This window comes from Pteropus vampyrus, unplaced genomic scaffold (assembly GCF_000151845.1).
Source record: "Pteropus vampyrus isolate Shadow unplaced genomic scaffold, Pvam_2.0 Scaffold352, whole genome shotgun sequence".
In the NCBI taxonomy this organism is placed as follows: domain Eukaryota; kingdom Metazoa; phylum Chordata; class Mammalia; order Chiroptera; family Pteropodidae; genus Pteropus; species Pteropus vampyrus.
Window position 1 is genome coordinate 1,654 of NW_011889133.1, and position 18,667 is coordinate 20,320.

The following is an 18,667-nucleotide window of genomic DNA, read 5'->3' on the forward strand; positions in this document are numbered from 1 at the left end:
CAGGCGAGCAGTTGGGATGCATGGAGTGAAGGCAAATTGTTGCATTAAATAAGCTATAGTTTGCCATACATTTGTATCTAACACAATCATAAAATATATTTCTTTGACAGAATTATATGTTTTAATGAGTAGTCCTTACTTGAGGCATCTTTCACAGGATAAATTAACATCATTGCCTCTTCAAGAGGCGGGTTGTCTTAATGTATTGATGACTTTATTCACAGGGTACGTGAGGTGGGGGTGGGGTCCCAGACAGAGCAATTGCCATGGTTAGCTGTGAACCTTTAAGTGAGGGCTAGCAGACTAGAGCTCCTACACTGAAGGTTTTGTTCAAATTTTTCAAATCTTATTCAAAACACTTCCGGAAAATGACTGTAGACTGTGGATAATATAGGGCAAATATGGCAAAATCAAAATCTCAGTTGCAAAGTGTGAGAAAGTTGATATTAAAATTCTACTTTCGTCATTTGGATGGAGTTCATTATCAAGGCGACCTTCAGACACACCCCATCCCCCGTTCCCCTAAGCCTTCGATTGGTGTCAGAGGCTGATACACCGATGACGATATTCTCCAGAGCACCTTCGACTTCCTTGCTCCGCAGAGTGTAAATCAGGGGTGGAGTAAGGGGGCGACAAAGGTGTAGATCAGAGCTATTTGGAGGTCCTCAAAGGCTGACGCCCTGGACGGGGGATGCAGGTGGACCACGGCACAGACGCCATACTGCAGCAAGAGCACGGTGAGGTGGGAGGAACAGGTGGAGAAGGCGGGGCGGCGACCCTGCGTCGAACGGATGCGCAGGATGGCGGAGGCGATGAACATGTAGGAGACGCAGATGAGCAGGAAGGGGAGGGTCAGCACGAGGATGCTCACGACATAGAGGACAGCCTGGTGCACGCGGATGTTCGCGCAGGCCAGCTGCAGGACCGGAGGCACAGCACAGAGAAAGTGGTTGATCGCCCGTAGGTGCTCCCAGAAGGGCAAGGTGAAGATTAAGGACGTGCGCTGCATGGTCAGGAAGAGCACCAGGCCCAGGGCAAAGGCCACCACCTGGATGTACAGCTTCTGAGTCATGACGAGGGTGTAGTGCAGCGGGTAGCAGATGGCCACATAGGCATCAGAGGCCATGATTGCAAAGAGAAAACAGTCAGCACCACCAGGTGTGAGAAAATAGAACATTTGGGCCCCACAGCCTGCCTGTGAAATGGGCTTCCGGGCCCCCCACAACATTGGAGAGCATCAAGGGTACCACAATGGTGTTGTAGCTGACCTCTATGAAGGACAGGCTGGACATTCCGGTGAACACATGGGACTCAAACTCAGTGGGGTGGGACTGGTTGAGGACAGGGCGCCTAGCAAATGTGTCTCCTGCGAAAGAACAGAAAGTGTCAAATCTCCCTTTCCTGAGTTATGTTACTGTTTGAAGAAAAGCAGGGACTTTAACTTTGACTCAGAATTACCTATTTAATATCCAGATTCCAATTTCGGTGCTTGGAATATGTGCGCAATAGAAGGTATGGGGTCGTTTTCCATGGAAACCGTCATGAATGGGAGACAGACTCATCTGTAGATGTTTCCGGTGACACGAAAGATGCCTGCACCGTTACTAGATTTGTTCGATTTCTTAATCTTGGTAGTAGTTATACTAGTGTATCTACTGTGTAAAAAATAGATCAGGCTGTACACTTAGGATCTGTGAAATTCTCTATATGTATCTCATATTTCAATAAGAATTTACCAGAAAAGTGAACACTTCTATTTAAATAATTTTGAAAATGTCTACAACTATCCAACTCTCTAGTTTAATAAAAAGCAAAAAGTTAGCCCTTGTCAATTGGATTTAAAATACCAGAGTAAAAAGAGAAAGACATTTTACCAGTGATACCTATGTGTCTGTGTCACCAGAAACTAACATAATGTTGAATGTCATTTATATCTCAATAAAACATTAAAGGAGAAAAGCAAGCAAAGATGCAAGGTACCCATTTTGTTGGCAAGGATCATAGCTCAGGGGGCAAGATTGTGTAGTAAGCAGCTTCCTGGTTTGGTGGCTTTTGGACTCTGGCAGAAACAGTGAAATGCTGGGACTAGAAATTGTTCCTGGAAGCTTTATCTACTTGTTCAGCCATTCCAACAATTTTGGAAACCACAGAATACATGATAAATAATACTTTTCGCTTCAGAAAAAGAAGTAGCCAAATAAAATTATATTAAGCATATAAAAAAAAGAAAAGAATGAAGAAGAAAAGGCTATTAGACTCTTGAAATTCGACAAGCAGGAAACAAGCTGATTAGACTACTCAACTGCAGACGTGTGCTACCCTTCGTGAAAAAGAAAAGATGACTCTGGGGGTAGAGCCTAGAGAGCAGTGCGGTGGACCACAGAGGGTGAAACTCTGGGCCCAGAGGTGGAGCCATGAGGTAGAGAAGATTATCCCCAGGTCTTGAAAATTAATGAAGTCTGCCCTGTTTGATTTCAAAATTGGTTGGGACCAATAACTTCTTTCTTGCTTCCATTTTTCTCTCTTTTGAAACGGAATGTCTGTAACTGTTATTCTACACCTGTCTCATTATTTTGTTTTGGGAAGACATAACTTGTTTTCTAGTTTTTCAGGTCCACAGATGGAGAGGAATTCTGCCCAAGCATGGTTTATACTCAGAGTCTCATCTAAGACCTTGATTTCGATGATTTAGATGATGAGATACGGGACTCTTGAGCTAATGACATTCAGATGAGATTTTGGACTTGAGCTGATGCTGTAATGGGTTGAGGCTTTGGGGGATGTTGGGATAGGATGAACGTATTTTGCATTTGGATGTGTTGTTAAATACAAGTGTCAAAAAATTTAGAGAACTTTACTTGAGAAGAAAATTTTCTTGAGCAAGAAGAACACCAAGATTAGGGAGACTTCAAACTGAAAGTGATCAGCATTTCAGAAGCATCTCATCACAGAATGGCTTATCAAGTGAGAATGAGCAAGCTGTTGAACTTGTACAACAATTGGTTATTACAATGGGAATTTGCACATGGTGGGGGATTGGTTAAAAGTGATTATCTTCTACCATTTTAGGAAGATAACTTAAATTTTATTTATCATTATCAGAAGGATTTTCAAGGAATTACCTAAATTAATTTTTACTTCTGTTCATGAAAAAAGCTAGGTTAAGTTTTGCTTATACCGCCTAAGGGGTTTTGTCTGTTAAGGGAATTTTCAAGCCTGGTTTTCTTTTTGTTTTAAGAAAATGGGTCCCCCCACCCCTCAACACACACACACACACACACACACACACACATCTTTTGGGTCCATCATAGTGATATGGTTGGAAATCAAAGATAAAGGGAAAACAATTTCACATTCATATGGGAAAAAACTCCACAAGAATACAAGCGATTTCTTATCAGAAAAATGAGAACCAGAAGGCAATGGACGGGCATCTTTAAAGAAGTGAAAGACAAAAGAGCATTCCAAGCATTCTATACCCAGTGAAAATATTCTTAAAATTAATATAAAAATATAAAAGACTACTTGTAGAATTCCTTTAAGAAGTATTGACTGCTTAAAACAAAAATAGCAATCTATGATGAAATTTATAACTAAAATGTTACAATAAGAACACAGATATACTTCAAAATCTTCCTACATATTTACTGCAGCGGTATCATAATAATTCATAGTAGGCTGTGATAAGACTGCAACTACAAAATATAATAGCTAAGAAATGACTAGAGATAAAAAGTGTTTCATAAATTCAAAAAGAGGCCAAGGAGGAGAAAACAAGGAACAAAGAAGAGATGGGATCAATGAAAAACACATAGGAAGATGAAACATACACACTCTAATCAGATTGGATTAAAAAGAAAAAAGGATGAGATATAGGCTCTTTGCAAGAGGCACACTCTATGTGTGAGAAAATATAGATAGAAACCAAAAGGAATAACAATATGTATCACGCAAATGCTAATCATACAGAAGACGATGTGGGTAAATTAAGATCCGACAAAGGAGATTTCAGGACCAGTGATATTACCAACAATAATAAAGAATATTGCTTAATGACAAAACGGTTAATCCTTCAATAAGATATAACACCACTAAATACGTATACATCTAATAACAGAGCTCTTTAACATACGGGAAACAAAAATTGTCAGAACTGAAAGAAGAAATGGACAAATCTGCAATCATAGTTGTAGATTTTAACCCACTTCTATCAGTAATTGAGAACAGAAGTAGGCAAAAATTCATAAGAATATAGAAGATTAGAACGATACCTTAGCTAACTTAATTGACTGCACTCAATACTTACAGCATACACATTCTTTTCAAAGGCACATGTGACATCACAACGAAAACATAAAACAAATCTCAATGATAAAAATTATAATCCTGACTCAAAATCTTGGATTTTGCAATGAGCGTCAGTCCCCAATTTGGCCCATACTGGACACTTCTATTCAAAAGTAGGGAGAAAAAGGAGGCACATAGTTGTCACCAGTCCGTAGCAATTCTGACCCAATTGGGGCACGTCGCCAGGGTTCTCTACTGGCAGCAGCGGACGTTCCTTTATTACAGCTCACTTACGTTCTGTAGGACTGGTTTCCTAATCCTCTGTGATTTGCAGATGTTGGCTCTACTCCCTGGGTCTATGTCCTGGGGAAGTTCTTTCATTTATATAAAAAAAGGTCCATGTTTGCACTTGAGTAGCTTTCTTAGCTGGCTTCCTGTCTGTACAAAGTCGAAAGGCAAGGATCTTTTTGTTGTTGTTCTTACAGACTGGCCATGTCCCTTTTTGTCACAGTCGATTGTGCTTTTATCAATACAGTACAATACAATGCAATACAATACAGCACACTGCAATACAATAAATACAATGCAATACTAATCAGTACAAATAACTTTTTTTGTATGTTTTCTATGAATTTTTTAAAGGTTTCACTCCACGGGTTCACATGTTTTCAGACCCACTAACAGTTCATTTGCCATATATCCAACTTTACTGACAACCTCCTTGCTGTTTTTAAAGCCTCAGATCATTCCCGAACCAAGGCCACATACTTTGTGTCTCTGCTATGGCAACACGCCACTTCTAGGTACCAATGCCTGTATCCATTATTTATTGCTGCACGACAAACGATTCTGAAACTTAGCAGCTTAAAATAACAACCGTCTATTATTTCTCGCAAACTGGTAGGCGGCAGAGCCATTTCTTCCTGGTCTTGCTTTGGGATCACTCATGAAGCTGTGATCATATGGCGAGATGTCTAGGAAAAAGAGTTTGCAGAAGGCAGTGGTCATTCACGTCTGTGAATTAGTTTCATCATGGAAATAGAATAAACACAGTCTTCCTTCACAGGAGTTTTGAAGATTCAGAGAATATATATATTTATGGTACATAGTAAGTACTAGTGTTAGCTAGTAACTAGTATTTGAAAACAGAAATATAAGATTGAAAAATAAGCTAGGGCGTGGCCATGGGAATGGACATCAATGAACAAGGACGCAGGAGGTCACAGACATGTAGGACCCTTCTGTATTGTTTCTCGGAAAGTTAATGCCTAGTACATTTAGATGCTTTAAATATACTAAATACACGAATAAATAAAAGGACAGCCACAAAGAAAAAGAAAAAACTCTTTCACACAATAGTTGTTTAGCAAATACTTTATTATGGGGAAATTGCATTGTGAACATATTTTCAGTTTTACATAAAATACTACCATAAACAATCTTTTTCTAATTATTCCCTGTTTGTCCCTAACTCTCAAGGTCCATCTCTGCTCTACCCTGTCTCGGAAGGTTAACCTCTGAGAATGGAATCATTCCGTATCCCCTGCTCCCTTGCTCCCAGATGGGTTTGGCCAATGGGAGACACGATAGGGGATGTGAGGATCCAAGGAGAGAGAGGTTGGGGTATTTATCTTCCTGCTCTGTCCTTACATGGTCACAGTTATGCCAATTGCTGCTTTTTCTTCTAAAGCCACAGTTCTTACCAAATGGTTTCTCTTGCTAGATCTAGTTCTCGCTAGTCTCTAGTAACACTGTACCTTCTCTTTGCCAGTGAGGTCTGGGGGTCAGAATGGCTAGTATGTAAGAGTGTTGTCGCCCCTTATTGGTTCCCTCGCTCATACTTCAGCATATAATTTTTTTATTATATTTTTAAATTAAAATCTACTGAAGGACACAGCTGTTTCCAGCTGACACCTGAGATACAGTGTTATACTTGTCACTTTCTATTATGCTCATTTGTTCATTTCTTTTCTAGCAGAAAAATTCCTGAGTCTACTAAAATGGTAGAATCATTTGAAAGGTCTCTGGTACTCTGGTAGCTAAACAGTATCAAGAGAATTTGTAGCATTTTAAAATATCAGTTTTAACATAGCTGAGAGAAATCCCAGTTGCATGGGGATTTACAGGGCCTGGACTGGATCCGTTGTCTGACAGGTCATACACTCCTCTAGTGGTCCCGGGAGAGACAGCTCCTGGCAGGAACCCTCCCGAGGGCTTCCTTCATCTCACTGTTCCTCAGGGCATAGATCAGTGGATTGAGCAGTGGGGTTCCCAGTGTGTACACCAGTGAGATGAACTGGTCCTGCTTGGGGTCGTAGCTAGAGTTGGGGCGCAGGTACATGAAGGCACAGCAGCCATACTGCAGCAGGACCACAGTGAGGTGGGACGAGCAGGTGGAGAAGGCCCGGTGGCGGCCAGCTGATGACTGGACCTTGAGCACAGCAGCCACGATGAAGGCGTAGGAGGTGGCGATGAGGAGGAAAGGCACGGCAATGGCTAGCGTGGCTGCCACCAGCACCGACTGCTCATGGATGTGGCTGTTGGCACAGACGAGACGCATCACTGGTGGCACATCACAAAAGAAGTGCTCTAGACCCCGGGCCTGGCAGAATGGCAGAGAGAAGATGAAGGCCACCAGCTGCAAGGACAGGAACAAGCCGATGACCACAGAAGCAATGACCAAGCGGACACAGAGCGTCATGGTTATGATGAGAGGGTACCGCAAGGGGTGGCAAATAGCAACATACCGGTCATAGGCCATCACAGCCAGGAGCAAGCAGTCGGCACTGCCAAGTCCGATGAAGAAAGCCATTTGCGTGGCACAGCCCAGCACAGTGATGGTCTTCTCTGACTGTAGGATGTGGGCCAGAATGTGAGGCACCACCACAGCAGTGTAGCATATTTCCACCCCTGAGAGGCTGCCCAGGAAGTAGTACATGGGTGTGTGTAGGCGGGCTTCCGTGTGGATGGCCACCACGATGAGGACATTCCCGCTGATGATCAGTGTATAAACCAGGCTGACACCGAGGAAAGACAGGACACGCAGCTCGAGGTGCGAGGGATAGGCCAGGAACACAAACTCCATCAACACGGAGCGATTTCCCCAGGTCATTGAGCTAACAGGCTTACTGTGTCGCTAGTTACGGGAACAGAAGGAACAATCGGATTGAAAAAATCCTGGCTCACACTCTAAGCCCCGGTATAATCTAATCCAGATTGGAGTTAGAAATGAAAAGAATTAGGACTAGTTCTCTTTTCCCTCCTTTTAAACCAAATCTTTTCACATAAATAACTACAACTTCATTCCTAACTGCCAAGAATTGAGCTAGATTACATACAAAACTTTTGAGGAAAATACTCAGAGGAAGTTTGGGAGATTAAAAGCTCTTTTCAGTAGAAATGAGATTAAAATTCAATGCTTTCAATAAAGTTACAAGGAAGTGTCACGGAATTTTGGGGTGCAGAGGTTATAAAAGTGAGGGCAGAAAGTTGCGTTCTTTGTAGCATTATTCACAGTAGCCAAGGGATGGAAGCAATTTAATTGTCTATCAACAGATGATCGGACAAAGATCATGCACTGTAGAGATAGAAAGGGATATTATTCAGCCTTAACAAAGAGTGAAATCCTATCATACGCTATAACATAGGTGAACCTTGAGGATATTATGCAAAGTGAAATAAGTCAGTCACAAAAAGAAAACTAAAGCATGATTCCCCCTGTCTGAGGTATCTGAAGTAGTAAAACTTGTAGAAACTGAAAGGGGACTGGTGGTTGCCAGGGACAAAGGGGAGTGGGGAAAGGGAGTTGTTCGGTGGGTATAGAACTTCAGTTTTGTACCATAAACATGTCTGGAGATCTGTATATGGTTCACAGCACTGTGCTGCGTACTTGAAAATGGCGAGGATAGTAAATCTTACGTCGTGTATTTAATTTTATGTTATGACCACACGCACACCCAAAAGGCAAGAGCCAACATTGTGTACGCAGAAGGGTTCTCAATCTGTAGTGATATTGGAAGATCATGTGTAAGTATATAGACGGTCCTAAATATTAAGAGCACTCAGGGCACGAACAACTTCTTTGTCCAACGGTTCACAAATAGTATCCGTTTCATTCATCCTCTTTTTTCTCTTCTGAATTTCAATAATGCTTTGAATTATTTCTAATGTCACTGAGCATATTTCACATTGTATTACAACACGCAGAGGAGGGGCGGGGTATCAGTCCAAAGTCAGTTTTGAAATTAAATGGTGTGGGTTGAAAAATCTCATCTCCCAGCTCAGTGACTCAGGGCAATATATAACTTCTCTGAATCCATGGTTCTTTTCTTGAAATTTATTTTAAAATTATAATTGTCATACAATATTATTATTAGTTTCAGGTGTACAACATAGTGATTAGACATTTATATATCTTACGAAGTGATCACCCCAATAAGTCTAGTAACCATCTGTCACCATACATAGTTAGTATGATATTTTTATTTGAAAAATGGGGATAATAATTGTACTTTGCCCTAAGGGTTGTCCAGATTAAACGAGATCATAATGTAAAGTATCTACCACAATGCCTAGTCCACAGTAACAGCAGCCTCATATCAGATAACCATCATTCTTATTTGTAAGTTCAAGGGCAGCCATCCTCCCTTATTTATATTTTATCTCCCTATATCACCAACCTAATGATGCGCAAATTGTAGACACTCAAGAATTGTATGTTGAGCAGATAAATACATTGTAAAAAACATGCCATTGATACCCTTTTTCATTTTTAAAATTATTTCATAATCAAATCACTTTTTAAAGAGCCCTTATGGAAATCACTTTAGTGGCTCTAATTATAGAAAACATTTGGGCTGCACTGTGGAAAAAATCCCATTGCCCCATCGCTCAAGGGTAGCGTATCTAGGGCTATGACAAACCGATGTCATGAGGCTAGTCTACCACCTATATTATGATGGAGGACTTTGAAATGTGTGTGCTGATGATGACTTCTGAGAATTTTGTTACAGTCAGTCACACTCATCATCTTAATGGTGCTCTCCAGGATCTATAATAAAATACTTACATCAGAGCTATCATAGGTCAGGAATTCCTGGAGTTGAAAGGGACCTCAGGCATTGCTTAGTTCAGTCTCGTATTAGATACTTGAATCTCCAATAAAGTATCTGGACATCAAGTCACCTTCAGTGCCCAGGAAATCTCATTACCTCCTGGCTCTCTTGCTCCATCTTTGGAAGGATCGATGCTCTGAAAGTGCTTTCTTGTAATCGGCTGGAATCTACCTCTGTTCAATTTCTACATATTCATTCTGTTTTATATCATTGGGCAATTTCTACATGAATCAATTCAGATACTAAAGCCATTATTATGCAGTCCTACATTTTCATCCTGATTTATTTAGCTATTCCTGTATGGCATGGATTTGATATTTCTCACAATTTTAGCTCTGGAAAGCCTTTTTTAAAAAAATATCTTCCTTAAAAGTGTGTTGCATAGGACAGGTCTCAGGGGTGGTCAGCATTACAAAGATTTGAACATCACCCGTATAGTCATGGGCGATCTATTTCTTCAATCTAATAAAAAATCAGATTAACTCACAGGTTTGTGTTCAATTGCTTGGTTTTCTCCTCACACTTACACTGATATTTAGCTCCTCAGATGTAAAATTACTAGTCCATTTTTTTGTATTTTTGGAGCAACAAATCATCACCCACCATTCTAAAAAGATTTGTCCATGTTCTAGACTGCCAGCATTGAGATCTTTAGAAAATCTTTAATTTGTCACTTCACATCTTAACCATCTTTTCTTAAGTCACTCACATTTGATTTTTATGTATTAAGTACCAAGAAGCACCACACACAATGGTGATCAAAATGGTACAGTCTGTGCTCAAGTGGATATTACATCTTAATTCGAGAGGCAGACACTGTTAATTAAAGAACATGGCATATGTATAGATAGATAGGTGAGGGGATGGATGGATAGATAGATGACAGATCATAGAGCTGATTAACTGCTTTGAATAATAATAGTGTGTTAAAAGACTATCCAACATGGGGCCCGGCATAGTTTGTGATTAGGTGATTCTGAAAAGGCTTCCTGGAGGAAGTAATATTTAAGCTTAGATTAAAGAATGAAAATTAACTAGGAGAAGAGGGATAGGCAGAGTCATGAGGTCCATATTCTGGATAGATAAAATAGTGGATTTTGTGGTTCCAAGAGAGTGAAACTTACTATGTCAACATATGATCAATGTCTTATTCCAAGTTTTTACTAAATATTTAGTAAAACATTTAAGTTCAAGGGCAGCCAACTGCTAGTTTCTAGGATTCTCTATCCTGTTGCATCAGATAGAGATGAGATAAGAGCCCTTCAGCATCATCCCCAGAAATCTCCCAGTGCCTCCCAGTCACATCCCACATCACACCCTCATCTTTCCTTTGACCTCTCCAGCTAGCCCAGCCCAGTTGGAAAGAATAGGATGAGAAAAATGATTCATTCGCATTCTGGAAATCTAGAGAGTCTAGGCTAAAACAGCTCTCCAAGAGTTCAATAAGTATGATCTTAAAAGTGGGGTTAGTGGGTTTGGCATTGAACAGACATATGCTAGAATCTCAGTCTACTATTAATACCATTGTTTTCTGGGCAGATTGTCTAATATTACTTTTTATTTCTTCCTGCTAAGAAATTGTAAATAATAATACTTAGATCCAACAGGATTGTGATGAGATTAAATAAGATAAAATGTTTAGAACACTTGGTTTGATGTATAAAACCTGTTAATTTGTATAACAAATGCTAATTCTTCCCTCGTTTCTTTGAATCTATGAAAGACACCATATTAATTAGGGGTGATATTAATAACGTCTGCTGTATTGTCTGTCAGGATTAAATGAGGTAGCATATAAGGAGAATGTTTTTATGAACTCTCAAGCTGTATAAAATTTTGTTATTTCTTCTCTCAATATTTCTTTGACTGATTAGTTATTATCATTCTACTGAGAAAAACTGTGCTTCCAAGTGGATTCAGAGAAAATACTGTAAGTCCTGGTCTGAGCTAGTTCAGAAATACTGGAGTCTCAACCGGTAAAGCCACTACTCACTTTTCTAAGTTGGTGTCAGCTGGTGCCTGGAACTTTGTAAATTAAGAAGGAGGTAGAAAAAGACTTTTTCTTAGCTCCAACATGACGGGTCTGCTCAGTTATATTCATAAAGAACAGGACCCAGCAGATGATGGATAGAGCAGGGAGGACCATGAGCCTGGAGAGACCATCCAGTGGGACTGAGACTTTAGTAACCTTCCCAAACAAAAGTCCTGGCCTAAATTACTTAGCTACCTAGGGTTTTGCTTCATAAGTTCCATCTCCCAGAAGGCAGTTTTGGTGATTGCTGATCTCCTGTTACCAGATAATTAGTCCAAACTAAAACTGTCCCTACACTTGGGATTCCCTGTTTGGGGTATGCTCGTCAAAGTAGAGACCAATATGAAACCTTTAGCAACATCCTTAGTGCCTTGAAAAATTTCCTGAGAAAAATGAAGTTCTCTAATCAAGGTCATCTGAACCTCCTATTTCAAGGAGATCATACCACCAGATTGTCATAGCTGGATTCTGCCCAAGTCCCAAATTATTATCACCCTGGAGAACTGAGATAGTATTTTACATTTTATCTGGCTTCCATGGGACCTCGTATAGTACTGTATACTTAATAGAGCATATCTCATGCATATCAAATGTTTTATCTTTTCCATGCCTCTTTCTTTGTTTAACTCTCCTTGAGTGGAGACACTCCTATCAGTCTTAATAAATTAGCTTGTTCCTTGAAAATAATATTAGCTTGTTCCTTGAAAATAATATTAGTCATGTATAATTTGTGTAAGTCTGAGTGTGATAGTATGCTCCCAAGTGCCCATTTATTCAAAGACAGTCCTCTGTGTGGTGGGTCTAGAGTGATTTATGTAGTGCTTTGATGTGTGTGTGTGTGTGTGTGTGTGTGTGTGTGTGTGTGTGTGTGTGTGTGTGTGCTGGATAGTCAGATCCCGATAGCTAGGCAGGGCCGAGCTATAACATCTTTACTGGTGTTTTACTGGTTCTTAACTGACACTAATTCCAAGAGTCTCAATAGTCACCACAGTCAGAGTAGGTGCATATGGAGGCCAGGTAATAAATGGATTGTTTAGCTCAGGTTCACTTCATGGTGGGTCCAGTGGATCCCTAAACCCACCTTGTGATTATTTTTCCAGTTCGCAATGCATAATTGCCCTTACTCTGGATATAGATGTACCTTCCCTGCTCTTTAATCTTCTGCCAAAACTATAGATTCACAGAATGTTTTATTATGGTCATGGTATTCCATACAGCATTGCTTCTGCTCAAGAAACTCACTTCATAGCAAATGAAGTACCTAAATGGGCCCAGGTTCATGGAATTCAATGGTCTTACCGTGCTTCCCAGCATCTGGTGTAATGGAGTGGTCAATGGCACTTTGAAGACTGCTAAAGTCTCAGATCCTTCAGGAATGAAAGTTTGGGTCACCCCGATAGGTAAAGAACCATGATAAGCTGTGCACTTTCTGAAGACAAAAAGAGTATAGACTAGGTATTGGAAAAAGGGATTAATACCAGTTTTGACCATATGACCAGTTGCAGAAAATATGAGTGTAATTTTATGTGTATTTCCTCTTTATTTTAATCTATATGTTTGTATGTATGTATGCCTGTGTTCTTTCTTTCTCTTATCCCTTTACTGTATAACATAAGATGTGATGACTTCACATGACAGTATTTAAGTAACTCTATATCATACTATTTAAGTTACAGAATATCAAGTAGAAGGTCAAAATTGCCCAAGGACTTTGTATCCTTTTCTGGGGAAAGGGTTAACGTGTTTTCAGTTATATGTAGGACAGTCAAATCAAATTAGGCAGAAGTATAACTGTGTTATTGCCTTTACTGGAGATCAGGTATGGTTTAAGGAGATGAGTATGGCTGCCCAGTTGTCAAGGGGTGGATTTTGATGGCTAATTTTACTTGCCTATTTGGCTAGACTATGGTACCCAGTAGTTTAGTCAAACACCAGTCAAGATGCTGCTGTCAAGATGCTTTTTAGATGTGACTGACATTTAAATTGATGGACTTTGTGTAAAGCACCTTACTCACCATAATGTGGATAGTCCTCATCCAATCATTTAAACGTCTTAGGAGAAAAGACTGAGGTCTACTCGCCCTCCCCTGCCAAAAAAAAAAAAAGGGATCCAACTCTCAGAATGCCTTTGGACTCAAGACTGCAACATGAACACCTGCTGGAATTTCCAGTCTTCTTGCCTGGGTTGAACAATTAGGACTTGCCAGACTCCACAATCACATGAGCCAATTCTTAAAATAAATGTCTCCTTTGTGTGTGTGTGTGTGTGTGTGTGTGTGTGTGTGTGTGTGTGTGTGTGTAACATCTTATTGGCTCGGTTTCTCTGGACAACCCTGACTAATATAGAGGATGACCTCTAGAAAGTTCGACCATGCCACTTGATGACTCACTCTTGTTTTCTGACAACTGAAGGGTTTTATGTTAGAAATTTGAAAATTACTCTCAACGTATTTTAATTCTTAGAACAAATTGATTCTGCTCCGTCTTCCCTGGAGCAAAAAAGAATATTTGCACATTCCTGGATTAAACGTGGGAGCACAGATTAGACCAGCACACAGGGACTGTTGTTACATGCCAAAGAGGTTTAATGAAAGAAATGGGTAAATTTTCCAGGCAATTATTTGTCACACTTCAAAGACGAATACAACAGAAGACATATTAGGCTAAGCGAAATATCTTTACAGACATTTTTCATCCAAAGTGCTGATCAAGGTCTCAATTAATACTACTGCTTCTCAGGAGGAAGCTTCCAAGATAAGAAAGTTGCTTCAGAGGGCATATAAACTTTTAAATTGGAGCTAAATGAACACTAGACTAGCAGCCTACAGTATCCTTGTCCAGTTTTCAGAGTTTTAAAGTTTCAAAGAACTTCAAAATAATGAGTGTGAACTATAGCAACTAAGTGAATTAGGAAGATAGAATTAATGAAAAGACAAATTGTAGAGAAATAAATGTAAATCTGGCATTTGTATGTGAAAGTTTCATTGTTGTCACATGCTCGGGTATGTCCTTCAAGTCCCCCTTAAGCTTCAGGGAGTTCTAGTTGTGCCTTTGCCACTGATGACCTTTTTCAGGGCACTTTTGACATCCTTATTCCTAAGGGTGTAAATCAGAGGGTTGAGTAAGGGGGTGCCAAAAGTGTAAACGAGGGCAAATAGGCGGTCCTCATCCAGCGAGGAGCTAGATTGGGGACGCATGTAGACCACGGCGCAGACGCCATACTGCAGCAGGACCACGGTGAGGTGGGAGGAGCAGGTGGAGAAGGCTCGGCGGCGACCCTCCGCCGAGCGAATGCGCAGGATGGCCAAGGTAATGAACACGTAGGAGACGCAGATGAGCAGGAAGGGGACGGTCAGCACGAGGATGCTCACGACATAGAGGACAGCCTGGTGCACGTGGATGTCCGCGCAGGCCAGCCGCAGGACCGGAGGCACATCACAGAGGAAGTGGTTGATCTCCCGGAGGTGCCCGCAGAAGGGAAAGGTGAAGATTAAGGACGTGAGCTGCACGGTCAGGAAGAGCGCCAGGCCCAGGGCGAAGGCCACCACCTGGATGCACAGCTTCTGAGTCATGATGAGGGTGTAGTGCAGCGGGTGGCAGATGGCCACATAGCGGTCATACGCCATGATTGCCAGGAGAAAACAGTCAACAGTACCGAGTGTGATAAAAAAGAACATTTGGGTCCCACAGCCAGCCAGTGAAATGTGCCTCCGGCTCCCCCAAATGTTGGAAAGCATCAAGGGCACCACGACGGTGGTGTAGTTGATTTCTATAAAGGATAGGCTAGACAGGAAGAAATACATTGGGGTGTGCAGGGAGCTGTGTGTGCACACCACCCAGATGATGGCCGCGTTGCCGCAAAGGATCATCAGATAGAGGAGGAGAAAGAGGAGAAAGAGGAGAGCCTGGAAATGGGGGGCGGTGGTGAACCTGCGGAACACGAACTCAGTGGGGCCGGACTGGTTGAGGGCGGCGCTCCTAGCAAACATGTCTCCTGCAGAAGAAGAACAGAAAGTCCTGAATCTTCCTGGGCTGAGCTGACTTATTGCCTGCCTGAGTAAGATAAAAGATTTTAAGTTTCGTTTCCGATATGGGAGTTTCCTAACTGTAACAAAATATGTGGACTAGGAATTTTTGGAAATTTTCATATGTATGTTTCTGAAGAAAAAGAAACAGACTTCCAAAATCTTTTGAATCATCAGCCTTTACATACGCATTCATAGGTGCTAGTTCTTTGCTTCCATAAAGTATTTGTAGTTGTATAAATGTGGACACACATTTTACATATTTTACATGTTAAATTTCGAAATCTGGAATTCTTCATATTCATGTGGATATTTTGGTCTCAGAGAGGATAGGGAACACCGCTTTATTCTAATGTTACCCTAACATATGCCAGTAATATATATTTTCTTATTGAAGTATTTTCTGTAAGACTTCGCTCATCGACCAAGACTTTAGAGTTCAAATATACCGACAGGTAGAAGCTTTCAATGTGTGGTAAGCGAAAACAAGAGTGGAGCTTGCTGAGTTAAGAAAGATAATGATACTAGAAATTTCCTAGAAGGGAAAAAAGAAAGAAAAAGTAACCACTTTTCACAAAGTCACCACTTTTCAGCAGATTTGTATTTACAATATACTTTTTATGATACAAACATGTAGGAGATGATGGATCAGTATCCCAAATGTTTTAAGGAAAACAAATTCTGATTAAGAGATCCTATGCCCGATCCAGTTGTCATGCATATATTCGATTTTTTTTCAAATTTGCAGAGGTTCTGGAATTATATTGTTTCCATCCATGCTAAAGCAATAACTCAATCTAGTTCGTTAAAACTGAATCAAAATAAAAATTAAGTGTCGGGTATTTTGTGATACAGAAGTAAGTTGTGAGAATAAAAACATAGTAAAACAGTTATGTCTAAATATTTATTTCATAATACTAAATATTTCTATAATTATACATAAATATCATACTAATTTCTACACAATGATTCAGTATAACGACATTATTATTGAGATGCGGATAATTAAATTTATTATTTTTATATTCTTTATTTTTTCTAAATATATATAATACATGTCTTTACCAAATATTAAAGAGAAAAAAATGAAAGAATGAAGTTATAGTTCAAAAGAAAAAGAACAAAAATGGATAAGGAATTATATAGAACAAAATCTTTTAAAAAATGTTGTTAAAAGCAGTATGAAACAATTAGGACAATAAATATAAATGGACATATACTCTTGTTGAAATACAAAGATGTTTAGATTGAGTTGAGAAACAAAAAGATATTTTTAAGGGGCAAAAAAAAAAATACTGTCGTGTAAAAACTATCACTCTTTTTACCCTCACAATTTCTGGAATTTCTAAAATATAAAACAAACCGTCATCCCCAAACAAAAAAGATGACAGAGATCTGATTATTCCTATGAGACCCCAAGGCAGCCAACTGAGAAGTTCTTAGAAGTGATATGACACTTTTAAAGATGGCCGATAGTTAACTGATCGTACTTAACCACCCTCTTCTCCTTCCCCCCTGTAAAATAGACTGTCAGGTGTCCGCACCACGCTGAACACCTGTGCATTTGAGCACTCGTACTTCCTCTAGCTGAGCTTTCTGCTCATCAAATCAGCTGTGTTTGTGTCCAGCTGTGAACAAACCAAGTACACTTGATATTGTTAAAGTTAATAAAATAGTGTATGAAATGTTGAACTGTGACTGTGAAAAATAGTTTTTTCAATGCCAATAAATTTTAATGTTATGGGAATATTTGATAAAAGTGAGTTGCAAACAAGTAATTTAACTGATGAATTAGCTCAGATGGGCACGAATGCTCTATATGTTTGAGGGGAAAGAAAACATAAAAAGATGATATAGCATGTGTTTTTCCCCCCACAAACGTCTTTATGTTTTCATTCCATTTTAAGATCATCGACATTGCAAATTGTAGGCAAGGACTTGTGAGTATGGTTCACGTAAAAACACTTCAGTCTGCAACGATCAGTCAACACACAGAAAAGGTTTGTTCAGACCTCAGAAGGCTGGTGATAAAAATGTGCAATCATATGCTTTTGGTTAAATGAAGATTTTAAGGAACACATACAGTTTAAAATCCATTTCCTTATAACCGCCTTTTCCATTAATGGATCAAGCACTGACCCTAACTGCTTTTGATGAAAGGGCTTTTACTTTCCATAAAACACAAAAGGTTTTCTCCATACCAGCAATAATTACTTAGAACACTCTCATACCAATAGCCACACAAATAGAAAATATCAGTATATGTCTATTATCTTAAGACAAGTTTAAAGTGATGGCTATAGTTTTCTTTTCAATGAAAAAACTCAATATTTAAAAAATATTACGTACCTTCAAAATAATGTACGTAGTCGGTGCGAATCTGATAAATCCCAAGAGAACCTGAGTGTGGATACGTGTTTTGTGTCCCTCTGCACGTATTTCATAATGTGATTTTAAGTTTATTTGGAAGAGCAATCAAGTGAGAATAAATGTTCAAGAAAGAACAAGAGCGAGCTTTGCATTTGCTATAAATTGCAGCATAAATGATAATATGTCATAAAGATATAACTTTAAATTCTATAAATTCAAAAATCAGTGCAGGAAAATAGAGACAGTCTATAAGATAGGAAAATGTCTTTGAATATATGAGCCCATAAAACATGGCAAAGGCAAGGGAGGAGAAGAGAGGAGTTCAAAGCATGTTTTCTGCCATTGGACTGCTTGGGTTCCGAATAATCTTGGACAATTTAAATAAAATCTCTAGACCTCAATTTCCTCATCTATGATATGGGAATAATACGAAATGCTCTTGCCTGGAGGGTTTCTGTGGTGATATAATGACAATAAATGAAAGACACTTAATATAGTGCCAGCCCCTACAAACAGTATAGAATAATGGACTAATATTTATTTTGACATCCATTTCCTAAGTTACCATGTACTGACATTTATTTTGGGTGGCCAAAAAGCTTATCTTCTTAAAAAGCAAAATCGTAAAGGAATTAGAAGACTACATAGTTAAGGGCAAACCTAAGACCTCAACCCAGCAAGATCGGTTATTGGAAGGTAGAGTCTATGCTGTATTCCTTGGTTCTTGGATTTCTCTCTTTTATTCTATAACAATTTCTTCACAATCTAGTAAAGATGTTGCAAAGACATACACAGGAAAGACAGATGAGTTGGAACAATTCCGTTAAAGTGTCTGACAC

At 39.6% G+C, this 18,667-nt stretch overlaps 2 protein-coding genes and 1 pseudogene across 2 annotated transcripts; all 3 read right to left on the reverse strand.

Annotated features, from left to right (window-relative positions):
- Positions 1-446: 446 nt before the first annotated feature.
- Positions 447-1,292, reverse strand: LOC105304768 (annotated as a pseudogene).
- A 5,162-nt stretch (positions 1,293-6,454) lies between these two features.
- LOC105304769 (olfactory receptor 10W1) lies at positions 6,455-7,399 on the reverse strand. The gene has a single exon (XM_011379049.1). The coding sequence runs from the start codon at positions 7,397-7,399 to the stop codon at positions 6,455-6,457; it is 945 nt and encodes a 314-aa protein (XP_011377351.1).
- A 7,063-nt stretch (positions 7,400-14,462) lies between these two features.
- Positions 14,463-15,422, reverse strand: LOC105304770 (olfactory receptor 10Q1). The gene has a single exon (XM_011379050.1). The coding sequence runs from the start codon at positions 15,420-15,422 to the stop codon at positions 14,463-14,465; it is 960 nt and encodes a 319-aa protein (XP_011377352.1).
- Between the last annotated feature and the right edge of the window lie 3,245 nt (positions 15,423-18,667).

Excerpts from the sequence above, each read along its gene's own strand:
- LOC105304769 (XM_011379049.1), bottom strand. The coding sequence starts at position 7,399 with ATGACCTGGGGAAATCGCTCCGTGTTGATGGAGTTTGTGTTCCTGGCC.
- LOC105304770 (XM_011379050.1), bottom strand. The coding sequence starts at position 15,422 with ATGTTTGCTAGGAGCGCCGCCCTCAACCAGTCCGGCCCCACTGAGTTC.